The sequence below is a fragment of the Galeopterus variegatus genome, unplaced genomic scaffold (genome assembly GCF_000696425.1).
Source record: "Galeopterus variegatus unplaced genomic scaffold, G_variegatus-3.0.2 Scaffold813, whole genome shotgun sequence".
NCBI classification, from domain to species: domain Eukaryota; kingdom Metazoa; phylum Chordata; class Mammalia; order Dermoptera; family Cynocephalidae; genus Galeopterus; species Galeopterus variegatus.
Window position 1 is genome coordinate 379,833 of NW_007726924.1, and position 12,476 is coordinate 392,308.

At 36.9% G+C, this 12,476-nt stretch overlaps 1 protein-coding gene across 1 annotated transcript in view; it reads left to right on the forward strand.

Annotated features, from left to right (window-relative positions):
• The window catches only part of CDC5L (cell division cycle 5-like), a 44,360-nt gene that overhangs the window by 11,345 nt on the left and 20,539 nt on the right, over positions 1-12,476 (forward strand). Inside the window, exons 6-8 of the mRNA XM_008572649.1 lie at positions 492-710; positions 2,409-2,553; positions 3,751-3,939. Of these exons, the coding sequence (XP_008570871.1) occupies positions 492-710; positions 2,409-2,553; positions 3,751-3,939 (553 nt within the window). The remainder of the gene's footprint in view (positions 1-491; positions 711-2,408; positions 2,554-3,750; positions 3,940-12,476) is intronic.

Here is a 12,476-nt window from a genome sequence, read left to right on the forward strand (position 1 = left end):
CCCCCCCCCCCCCCCCCCCCCCCCCCCCCCCCCCCCCGGGATGCTTTTTAAAAAAACTTTGCATAGACTCTATTTATTTAATCATTCCTTATATTAATTACAAATATTTTTTCTATTATTTGCCTTTAATTCCATTTTATGATTTTTTTATAGTGCTACATACAGAGTTATAAAATTTAAATCTCAAAGCTGTTGATCTTTTCCTTTGCCATTTGTTTAATTATATTTAGTAAGTACATTTCCATTCAGAGATAGATACATATTTACTTATAGTTTTTTCTTACTTTTCTTTTTGCTTTACTGTGTGTGTTTATGTATGTGTATACCTTTAAATTAAAACTGGAATTTATTTTGGTGAATGGTGTGAGATGAAGATTTAAATAAATGTTTCTTCCCCAAATAACCAAATAATTTTCTTAATTCTAATGGATAATCCATCCCTGTGCCATGGTATGTGATTTTCAAGGTGACTTTGCATTCTCTTTCTTCAGACGTCTTGCTGCTCTCCAAAAAAGAAGAGAACTTCGAGCAGCTGGCATAGAAATTCAGAAGAAAAGAAAAAGGAAGAGAGGAGTTGATTATAATGCTGAAATTCCATTTGAAAAAAAGCCTGCTCTTGGTTTTTATGATACTTCTGAGGAGAACTACCAGGCTCTTGATGCAGATTTCAGAAAATTAAGACAACAGGATCTTGATGGGGAGCTAAGATCGTAAGTTGCCTTTCTGATTTTGGAAATGGAAAGGTATAGTAGGAATTTTATGAAAGGCCAAGTATTGTCTTTGTCAGAGCCCAATTTTTATTATTTAGCACTATGTGGCCTACACATGCTTTTAATTATTTAATGAATTCACCAGCAACCCTGGCTGCCATATTTTTAGGACAGAATGTTGTTTGTAGCTCTTGAATACTGCTTGGCTCTTAGTGGACTGTTTACTCACCGAGTCACATCTTGATATTTATGTGCGTTTGTGAACAGGTTAATTGTTTTACTACTGGCCTGAAGGGATCTGTCAAAATGTTATCTGGTTCTTTTTGTTTTTTTTCTAATGAAAAATTTTACCTTGTTTTTATTAAAATGAAATTAAAAGAAAAATATTACAGATGCTTTCTTAATCTTTTCACTTGATAAGGATAGGTAGGTATATTTACAAAATGTTTTAGAGTTCAGAGGATTTTGCCTAGAGATTTTTAGTTTCTTTAAATCTTATATCTGAATATTGTAAGTAGAACATTTTATGATTGTCAGGGATTTTTTAGTTTTCTTGGCATTTCTGAGTGTGTGTGTGTGTGTGTGTGTGTGTGTGTGCGCGCGTGCGTGCGCGCGTGCGTGTGTGTGTCCGTCTGTCCAGTATGGGGATCAGAAAGCTTGATCTTGGTGTTATAACACTGTACTCTAACCAGGAGATAACAGGCCAGCCATTTGTTAAAATTTTCTACTCTATGTTGACCTTCCATTTCTGTTGACGTGAATTTTTACTAAACAGGCATCAACTATTGTAAAACAGGATTTTTTTACATTGTATTTATTTCTCAAATTAGGACCTTGCATAAATTAGGTAGGCTCTACAAGCAAAGAGATTGAAGAGGAAAACTAATCATTTGGGAGGAATAAACTAGATGAGGGGAAAGGAAGACACGCAGAAGGGGAGGAGGTACTCCTTGAGCCTGGCTTTAGGCTTCCTCATCACCCTTTGGGTGTCCTTTGTCAGTACTAAAATTATGCTATTTAAAAAATTTGTAAATTTTAAAAATTGTGACAGTTTAATAACAGTTTTAAAAGGAACTTTAAAATTCACAATATATTTTAATTTCATCTTTTCTATATATTTGTTTCCCTTTTTCATACTCATCTTCATCCTTTTCCAGTGAGTACACACATTTTTATTAAATATAATCATAATATAGGAATAGTTTTATTTTTCTTTTGACATATGTAATGTTTTGCTTATCACAATCTTTACAGTTATATATTTTAATATTTAGTCCTTGAATTACTTAGTGTGCCTTATTTTCTTAATAATTCCATTACTATTATAAGTTTGCATTCTTCTTGAATATGGAAGGCAAGTAATGGTGTGGGGAACAACTTGATGTATATCTTTTTTTAAAAAAATTATTTTCTTGGGGCCGGGCCCGTGGCACACTCGGGAGAGTGCAGCACTGGGAGCACAGTGTTGCTCCCGCGGCGGGTTTGGATCCTATATAGGACTGGCCTGTGCGCTCACTGGCTGAGCGCGGTGTGGGCGACACCACACCAAGAGTTACGATCCCCTTACCGGTCAAGAAAAAGACAAAAAAAAAAATTATTTTCTTAGAAATAGGATTGTTCCTTCAAAGGGTATGAGTATTTATATGGCTTTCAGTGTTACTGCCTATATGTAACTTAAAAATCTCTTTACCATGACAGTGAAAAAGAAGGAAGAGATAGAAAAAAAGACAAACAGCATTTGAAAAAGAAAAAAGAATCTGATTTACCATCAGCTATTCTTCAAACTAGTGGTGTTTCTGAATTTACTAAAAAGAGAAGCAAACTAGTTCTTCCTGCCCCTCAGGTAATCTGATAATAGCAGCTTTTTCATTGTGCAAATTTACATGCTTATATCATTTATTTGGCAAATGTTTGAGGGCCTGTGTACCAGGTTTGTGCTGGGTGCCTTTTAAGAAATTCAGTCTAATGGGTCAGCCACGCATAAAAGTATGTCATTGTGATATAGTGTGATAAATAAGCAGCAGCTTCTCTGTGTAAGTTATATTAAGTCTTAAACTGCTCGTATGATGGTTTAGTAAGTAATTGTCAGCTCTTAGCAATTTGTCAAGAGGTTGGTTAGGGCTCCAGGCCTCTTTTTTGTAGCTGCCCAGTATAAAGGTATGGTTTGCTTTGTGGACTTTAAGCTGCTTTCTTTCGGGGAAATTTTTACTGTGCCATGCTTCTCTTTTTGAGACAATAGCGTGAAAAATCAGTGGGGGAATTATGGAGAAGAGAGATACAAACATTTCCCTCATTTAGCTTTTATGGGCTCTATTCCTTTGACTTAATTATAGTTGGTCAGAAACTTGGGAACTTTGAGTAACCTCTGGTTTTGTTTTCAGTAGTACAGCTCTGTAGAAATGCACAAGTTTAGTGGAGCAGAGGAAAGTACTTAAGAGACCAGAAGAGCCTCTTTGCCCAAATGAGTGCATTGGCTGTATCAACACAAGATTCTTGGGCATAAACATAAACTCATTTTGTCATGTGTTGCTGTTCCTTGTAGTGATATTTATTAAATTGAAATTTGCCTGTAATTTCTGTTCTTATTACTCCTTAGGATATTTATTTTAGTAAAATTACTAAAATAACACCTTTAGAATTTGTTCGGGATCTTGTGGTTCAGTGGATTCTCTCTGTGATATTTTACTTAGTTTTCAGTTGTTTTTTCCCCCATATTGATAAATAGTTTTGTATAAACAGTATTATTTTATGTTCTTGGTATGTTGGTTTGAAAGAATTTCACTAAAGAAATACAGACTTTGTAGCTTGATTCTATAACATACTCGCATATGAATTTTTTTCTCACATTATATAGGGAAGGCTTTTAAAAACTTTATTATGGAAATTTTCAAAGACATAAAAAGTAAGGACAGTAGTACAGTGAACCCCTGTGTACTCATCACACAGCTTCAGCAGTTCATCTTTTTGGAATGTGGAAATTTTAAGCTGTGTTGGTTCTCAGTTAAAAAAATTGCTTATTGTGGTAATTGTGTCCTTTTAGATTTCAGATGCAGAACTCCAGGAAGTTGTAAAAGTAGGCCAAGCAAGTGAAATTGCACGTCAAACTGCTGAGGAGTCTGGCATAACAAACTCTGCTTCTAGTACTCTTTTGTCTGAGTACAATGTCACCAACAATAGCATTGCTCTTAGAACACCACGAACACCAGCTTCCCAAGACAGAATTCTGCAGGTAAGGTATTACATCGTAGAGTGAGCCTTTCACTTTGTTTATTGTCCCTGGAAGTATCATGAAGGAGAACACTGAGTGGTTTGGTTGTGTGTCTTTTAGGATAAACAGTTTGGAACTGAGTCCTGAACTCATAGATCCTTGGGCATTTCTGTAGGAGAAAAGCTAAATGAGCAGATTCAGTAATTAGGTGGTTTCATTTCTACATGTATTAATTCAGGGCTTTTTGAAGCCAGCCCTTCTACCTTTATTAATCTTTTGTATCTGTCAGTAAAGCACACCCTTTTAAAGTATCACATTGCTTAGCAATCCTAGAAAGAAATCAGACGTGTGTAGTTAGGAATTTTTAAAACTTCTTTGCATTTCTGTACTTAGCTTGCTTGGCATAGGATGCCAGCAGTGCTACTTTTCTCCCTCTCCCTACCACATGGGATATCCACAGCTCTGTGTGTCCCCAGGGTGTCTGCATGCTAGAGAATACCCAAGTGTAGAAAACACTGTTGAGTCTTTCAGCAACCTTACATCTCATTTCCTCTTCTCTAATTGTCAGAAATATAGTTTTAAGACTTTGATTCAATAGTGAAATAATTATGTAAGGCTTAGTAAGATAAACATTGTGCCCTTCTTCCAGTGCTTGCTCCAGAGAGGCACAAATTATAGCTCTTTGTATTTTTACTCTCTTATTGCTAAGGTGCTTGTTACTTTTGATTATTTTCAGTTTTAGGCATTATCTGTTGTTTTTTCACATAGCTAGGATTTAAACATTTGGTTCTCTCACACCCTCTGTCTCTATCATGCATGCATACTTTTTCTATTCCCCTATCTTCCATTATAGTTATATCATAATTTTGGTTAGCTTTATATTCATGGTTTACCTTATGACTATTGTAAACCTTATTCTTTGTGGAGCCATGAAGTACCTTAAATTATACAAATAGATAATGTTTGTATATATTATACACAGCATATTACTGTACTTTACTGTACAGTATTTTTCTTGGAGATAATACTTATTAAGTTGCTAACTTTTTTGATTACTTAGCACTAATTCAACTCTATGCTAGACACTGGCTGTGTCAATCTCCTATAATCTGGTCAGACTTCAGATATTCTCATCTTTTGAGGAAGTCTTTCCCAGAACTTCTGAATGCTGTAGTTTGGACTGGTTACCCTTAGATCTTGTTTACAGATTGTTGTTTTGATTCCCCTTCACTGTCACCCTAGGAAGTCCCTTGAATCCCTTCTTTCCTGGCTCCCATGTCTTTGGCTCTCTTGGTTTACTCCCTTGTTAATGGAGCATATCCTTCAGTAGCTTTCTGAGAAAGGGTTCATGGGAGGTAGAATTTTTTTTTTTTCCTTTTTGTCTTTTTTACTGACCGGTAACGGGATCGCAACCCTCGGTGTTGCGCCCGCACTGCGCTCAGCCAGTGAGCGGGAACCAGCCTCCACATGGGATCCGAACCCTCGGCGGGAGCGCCGCTGCACTCCCAAGCGGCGCACTCTCCAGTGCGCCACTGGGCCGGCCCGGGAGGTACAATTTTTAATTTTTTTATTTAAAAATTTTTTTCTTTTTTTTTATTGAGACATACATGTCTGTGGGTTGCAGAGTTGCATAACAATACCTCTGTGCAATATGTGATGCCAAACTTAGCATAATTAGTATATTCAATATTATAAAATGTTATTGATTTTCATGGCTCTATTGATTTGGGGGTAAAATTTTTAAAAATTTAATTAACATTTTTATTTGACAGGTAAAAATTATATATATGGTATGCAACATGATGTTTTGATATATGTATGCATTGTGGAATGGCTAAATAAAACTAACATATACATTACCTCATACTTATTTTTTTGTGGTGTGAACACTTAAAATCTATTCCCTTTGCGATTATCTATAGTCACCATTATGTACAATAGATTTCTTCAAATTACTGCTACTGTTGAATGGAAATGTTGTGTCCTTTGGCAAACATTTCCCCAGTTTCCCCAACCCACAGCCCTTGGTAACCATCATTTTACTGTTTCTATAAGTTCTACTTTTTAAAATCCCACATGTAAGTGAGATCATGTTGTATTTATCTTTCTGTGCGTGGCTTATTTCACTTAACATAATGTCCTCCAGATTCATCTATGTTGTCGCAAATTACAGGGTTTCCTTTTTTAAGGCTGAATTGTATTCCATTGTGTATGTATACAACATTTGCTTTATCCATTCCTCCATTGATGTACTTTAGATTGATTCCAGAAGTAGAATTTTTAAGACCTTGCATATCTGTAAATTACTAATTACTCTTTTATTTGATTGATAGTATAACTGGGTATAGAATCCCAGATTGAAATTGTTTTTTTCACAGTTTTGAAGGTGGTGCTCCAAGGTGTTACGATTTCCTCTATTGTTGTTGAGACCACTTGTTCCATTCAGATTTTTAATCAGGAAGCCTGATTTTTCCTTTCTCTAGAAGTTTATGTGATCTTCTCTTTTTCACACACGTGTTTCTTGGTGTGGGTCTTTTTCAAACACTTGGTGGATCTTTTCATTCTGGAGACTCATGGCCCTTAATTCTGGAATATTATTTTGAATTTAAAGAAAAATGTCTTCCCTTTTCATTGACCTCTTTATGAACCTCCAATTTTCTTATTCATTTCTCTCCAGTTTTCTATTTTATTGGTTTTTTTTTTATTTGTAGGAGATTTTCTCAGTTTTATCTTTATTCAGTTTTTAAATTTCTACTATCATATTTGGTATCTAAGAGCTCTTTTTTAAATGTGTTCAGTATTTTTTTTTAATGTCTCGTTCTTATTTTGTGAATATGTTCTCTTATTTCTCTGAGGCTATTAATGATGGTTTTGTTTTGTTTTGTTTTTACAAATTTTCTTTTCCTTACATAGTCTCTTAAGTTTTTTGTTTTGTTTGTTGTCTATCTTTCATGTTGGATGTTTCCCCAAATGTCTGGTGATTTTTGGCTTTTTGCCTTCATTTAGTGGGGGGCAGGGGGCAATTACAATCTGACTGGGTGTGGGTGTGACTCCTTGACTCCTGGCTTCCCTGGAGGCTGATCTGGCTGGAGTGTTTCATTGGGGAATTCTTGATCTCAGTGTTTCTAGGTCTTTTCTCTTAGGTTAGTCAGATTCCTCAGAGAAGTAACTTTCAATCTGCTGCCTAGAGTGTATAAAGCTGGCCAGCCTTCTGAGAGCATAGTTGGGAAAAAAGGCTGGATATCTCCAATTTGAAATATAAACTTTCACTTCAATTACCTTTTTTCAAAATGATCATTTTGCTCTCAACTCTTCGTGGTATCCTCTAGCTTAGAAAATCCTTTGTCGTACTCTCTTCAGAGAATAAAGCCTCTGTCTTTTGTAACTCCTCTTTTATGTGTGTGTGTCTTACTAACAATACTACAGATTTTGTTTTTTCTTATCACTCTCCCCTTTTTTCTTATTTTGTATTTGTTTCATGAAAGTCTCCTAAATTATTGTACACTTGTTATTTTGCCAGCCAACTCAAGGTTTTGAGGAGGTCTGGATACAGGATTTCACAAGTAAATAAGTAGAATTTCTAGCATATCAAAAGCTTTAAAAAGACAGTCTTGTGATGTTGCATTTATTCTGTTGAACCCTGAGCATAAATAAGGAATGTGTTCCAAGATGTTCAAGGCCAGGTTAAGTGTTAGATAAGCCTGTTCAGGCAGATTGGGAAAGAGAAAAGCTAACCTACCCACAGAAGAAACATGGGCCCAAATAGCCCTGAATACAGACACTTAAACTGAATAGCCTATTAATAATAGTGGACAGTAATGACTCTAGGTGGCCCTGGAGTGAGTAGATGCTTCTGATGGATGCTCTGGCAGGACTGATGTGGCTCAGCATTGCTTCCACATATGAAGCACTTCTCCAGCCCTTTTATTACAACACCAAGCTTAGCAGAGCATGCTGCTTTCTTGGTCCTGTCACTTTGTTCACACCTCAGCTTCTCTGTCTCCTCTTCTCTGACAGGAATGTCTCCCTGCCCCTTTTCTAATAGTGCTATTTGAAAAAGTTTACAAGTGTGATTGTTAGCACTTGAAAATCAAAAAAAAAAAAAAGCTGTTTTTATTTTGGGAAAAAATTACAAAATAGAGTAATATAATGAGTACTTAAGGGAAATTCTTTTGTGTTGTTTTTAAAAGTTTTATTATAATTCCTATAACATACAATTCACTCATTTTAGTATATTCATAGAGTTGAGCAACCATCACCACAGTCATTTTAGAATATTTTCATCACCCCAGAAAGAAACTCCATACCCATTAGCACTCACTCCCCTTTCCCCTCAAACCTGCCAAGCCCTAGGCAACCATTAATCTACTTTCTGTCCTTAGAGTCCCCTGTTCTACACATTTTATATAAATGGAATCATTCACTATTTGATCTTCTGTGACTGGCTTCTTTCACCTAGCGTAATGTTTTCAAGGTTTACCTATGTTGTAGCATGTATCAGTACTCCATTCCTTTTTATTGCAGAATAATATTCCATTGTATGAAATATACCACATTTTGTTTATCCATTCATCAGCTTATGGACGCTTGAGTTGTATCTGCCTTTTTTGACTGTTATGAACGATATTGCATTGAACAGAAGTTTGTGTGGACATGTTTTCATTTTTCTTGGGTATATACCTATGAGTAGAATTGGGGAGTCCTATGGGAACTATGTGTTTAAATCTTTGAGGAATTGCCAGACTCTTTTCCAAAGCAGCTGTATCATTTTACTTTTCTATCAGGAATGTTTGAGGGTTCCAGTTTCTTTACATTGTCTCCAACACTTGGTGTTATCTGTCTTTTTGGTTATAGCCATTCTATAGGTAAACATATCCTGAGAGTGAAGTGGTGTGTTGTGTTTTTGATTTGCGTTTCCCTGATAGCTAATGATATTGAGCATCTTTTCATATGTCTTTTTCGAAGAAATGGCTATTCATATCCTTTACTCATTTTTAAATTGGGTTATTTTTTTATTACTGAGTTGTAAGGGTTTTTAAAAATATATTCTGGTTGTAAGTTCCTTGTCTGATATATATATAATTTGTATATATGTATTTGTATATATGTATTTGTATATATGTATTTTCTCCCATTTTGTGGGTTGCCTTTTCACTTTCTTTTTGTTCTAATTTGTAGCACAAAAGGTTTCAATTTTCATGAAATATAGTATATCTATTTTTTTCTTTTGTTGCTTAAGCATTCAGCCTTGTCTAAGGTCATGAAGATTTACATCCATCTAAGGTCATGAAGATTTACATCTGTGTTTTTTCTTAAAAGTTTTATAATTTTAGCTCTTACACTTAGGTCTGAGACGCATTTTGAATTAATTTTTGTATGTGGTGTGTGGTAAGGTTCCATCCTCATTCATTTGCATGTGGATATCCAGTTCTCACCTCACCATTTGTTGAAAAGGCTGTTCTTTCCCCATTGTGTGGTCTTGGTATCCTTTAAAAAAATCAATTGACAATGAATGTAAGGGTTTATTGTGGACTCTCAATTCTATTCCATTGATCTATATATCTATCCTATGCCAATAACGTACTGTCTTGATTTTTATAGCTTCGTAGTGTCCTTTTTGTTTTTAATACGGGCTTTTAAAACTGATTGTTAAAGAGTATTGAGGTAATGAGAGAATGTTAATTGAGAGAATGGCAGTTATTCCGAAAAAAACACAAAACAGGTTTACAGGTTAGGCTGTATGTGTAAGTTTGGGGCTTTTAACTTTCGATTCTTCACCTAAAAGATATGAGGAAGTTATCTGTAAAGTAAGTATATTTGTTGGAATTAATTCTAGATGTAACAGGAAAACCATGACAGTGGCCTAAATAGAGTAGAGGTTTATTTCTATTTCACGTTCTAAATGTGGAGAGATAAATCAAACTGGGGCTGGTGTGATGCTCCTTGGTGTCAGGGACCTAGCTGCCTTCTGTTTTGTTGTCTTCCGTGCCTGGCTTCCCTTCTCAGTGTCTCTTTGTGGTAGGTGCAGTGGCTACAGGGCCGGCCAACCTGTCTGCATCTAGCCAGCAGAAAGGAGGAAGGGGAGTGGCACACCCTCTCCCTTTTTAAGATCACGTCACTTGGACACAATTCTGCTCTGTTCTTCTGGCCAGAACTTAGACACATAGCCTCACCTAGCTATGGAGACATATCGTTTTGATTCTGGGCAGCCAAATGCCTGGCTAAAAATTGAGACTTCAGTTATTATGGAAGAAGAGAATGGGTTTTTGGTGACAAATAATAGGCTCTGCCACAGTAAGGTATTAGAAAATGATCACAGCTGGTTGAAGCCATTTGGAACCTCTAAGAGGAACTGACAGAACTTGAGAATTTAATCTAGTTAAAACTATGTATTATTTTTATGCAAAAATTTGATAAATTGGTCTTCACTTTGTGAGCTTTTATTGGTTGGATTCCTCTGTTCTATGTGTGATGCAGGTGATACCTTTGGCTGCTGTTGTGTGTAGCTAGGGATGTGAGGAGTTTTGCCTTTGTCTCTTGGCCACCTCTGATCTCGTCCTAGGGTGCATCAGTTAAATATCATAGAGTAATGATTTTGTTTTAGGAATCAGATCTATGAACAACTGGGGGGAAAGCTAGGAAGGTAGAGGTATGAAAAGGAAAGTTAAAGGATCAGGGAAAGGTCATTAAGTAGCCTTGGTGTGGATGAGGCAGAGCTTAGGGAAATCTGGAAGCTTTCCATGAAGCGAGCTGGTATAGAAGTCTGTGGAGGTCGTTGGCTCTTTGTGGCTACCATTTCTGTGACTCTGCAGCTAGAAGTCTGGTGATGGGCACTGGGTTGCTGTTGGTCCCCAGGGCTGGCTATAAAGGAGAACTGGACATGGCGCAGGAAGGTGCAAAGACACACTGAAACTTGCCAGCTCTTCTGCGTGTCTCATCACCTCTAACAAATGGCAACCTTCAGAGTGTAGTGTTTGCTGCCTCACCTCTGCTTCTACTTCTACTTCTCTTTCACCGTTGTTGAACTCTAACCCATACTATTTGGGGAAGGGGATTCTGGGAAACATCCCAGTGTAACCAAGCTGACGAGAATAATCCACCATATAGGAGACAGCTCTCAGATGCACCAGCATTTTCGGGGGTCCTCTCGTACTGGGACAAACCCCTCCATACTTTGGCCAGATCATTTTTGAGGGGTCTTTAATTATAATGTATTTTATACCTTTGCCTACTTGTGATATTGGCACATATGATTTGTCATATTACATGTACCCTTCTGGGAGTATATACTTTGCCATTTGCAGATGTTCTAAGCCCACATACATTTCTTTCCAGGAAATCCTTTGTATTTGGAATAGCAAAAAGAACACACACAGAATTTTGCTAATGTGAAATTCTAGATTCTTTCTTATGAATAAAGATATACTGAATAATGGAATAAATTTGCTCTGATTGATTTCATGTTACCTTAAAACTCAGTGGCTTAATGCATTTAACTGTGCTTATGATTTCTGTGGGTCAGGAATTTGGACAGGGCATAAAAGGAGAGGCTTGTCTCTGTTTCATGATGTCTGGGGCCTCAGCTAGGAAGACAGCATTTGGGGATGATTTGACAGATAAGGGCTAGAATCACCTGGAGGTGTCATCTTTCCATGTCTGGTGGTTGATGTTGGCTGTTGGCAGGGTCCTTAGCTGGGATTGTGGAGTGAAGCTGCATGTGGTCTCTCCACAAACAGCTTGATGGCCTCAGAACAGTTGAACTTCTCACATAATATCTCAGGGCTCTAGTGTGAGTATTGTAGTGAGTGTGGTGGGAAGCTGCATAATTTTTTCTAAATTAGCCTTGGAACTTAAGCGCTGTCACTTTTGCTGCATTCTCTTGGTTACAGGTGAATCACAAGCCCTCCTAGATTTGAGGGGAGGGGACATAGACCCCCACTTCTTGGTGGAAGGAGTATCCAGGTTGGATTGTGAGAAGAACATGTGGCCTGAGAGTGAAAGCTGTGACCATCTTTGGAAAATAATGTCTGCCAAAAGTCTGAGTTGGGGATTAAGAGACTTGTAGGTACAAAAATAGTAATGAGGACAGAGTTATAATGGGGGAAGTAAAAAGAGCATAGTGAATTCTGCCTAAAGAAATAGGCAAGACTTCTGAAAGGAACCTGATGCCATGAGTGGTTTTCTTGCGAAGTAGATGGGCTACTTGGGAGTATCTTAATGTCAGTAGAAGAAACTGAGATTCAGAGAGACTAATGAGGACTGGATAAAGTATTAGTGATGAAGACAGACAGAAACCTAGGTGTTCTGACATTTGGCCTAAGCTCACATTGGGAAATTTGAATTCTTGTACTTTATGATTGGAAAGAGTTTTGGCACAGGTAATAGGAGAAGCTTTGGGGTAATGGTAATTTCATATGTGAGGCCAGAAGAGCATACCTTGACATATAAAACTTTATTCTAAAACTTCTGATGTGATGTATTAGGTTGATGGAAGCAATGGAAGTATTGAAATCTGTCATGCCCCGTATTCATTTTCTATTTTGTTTTTAATTGAGAAA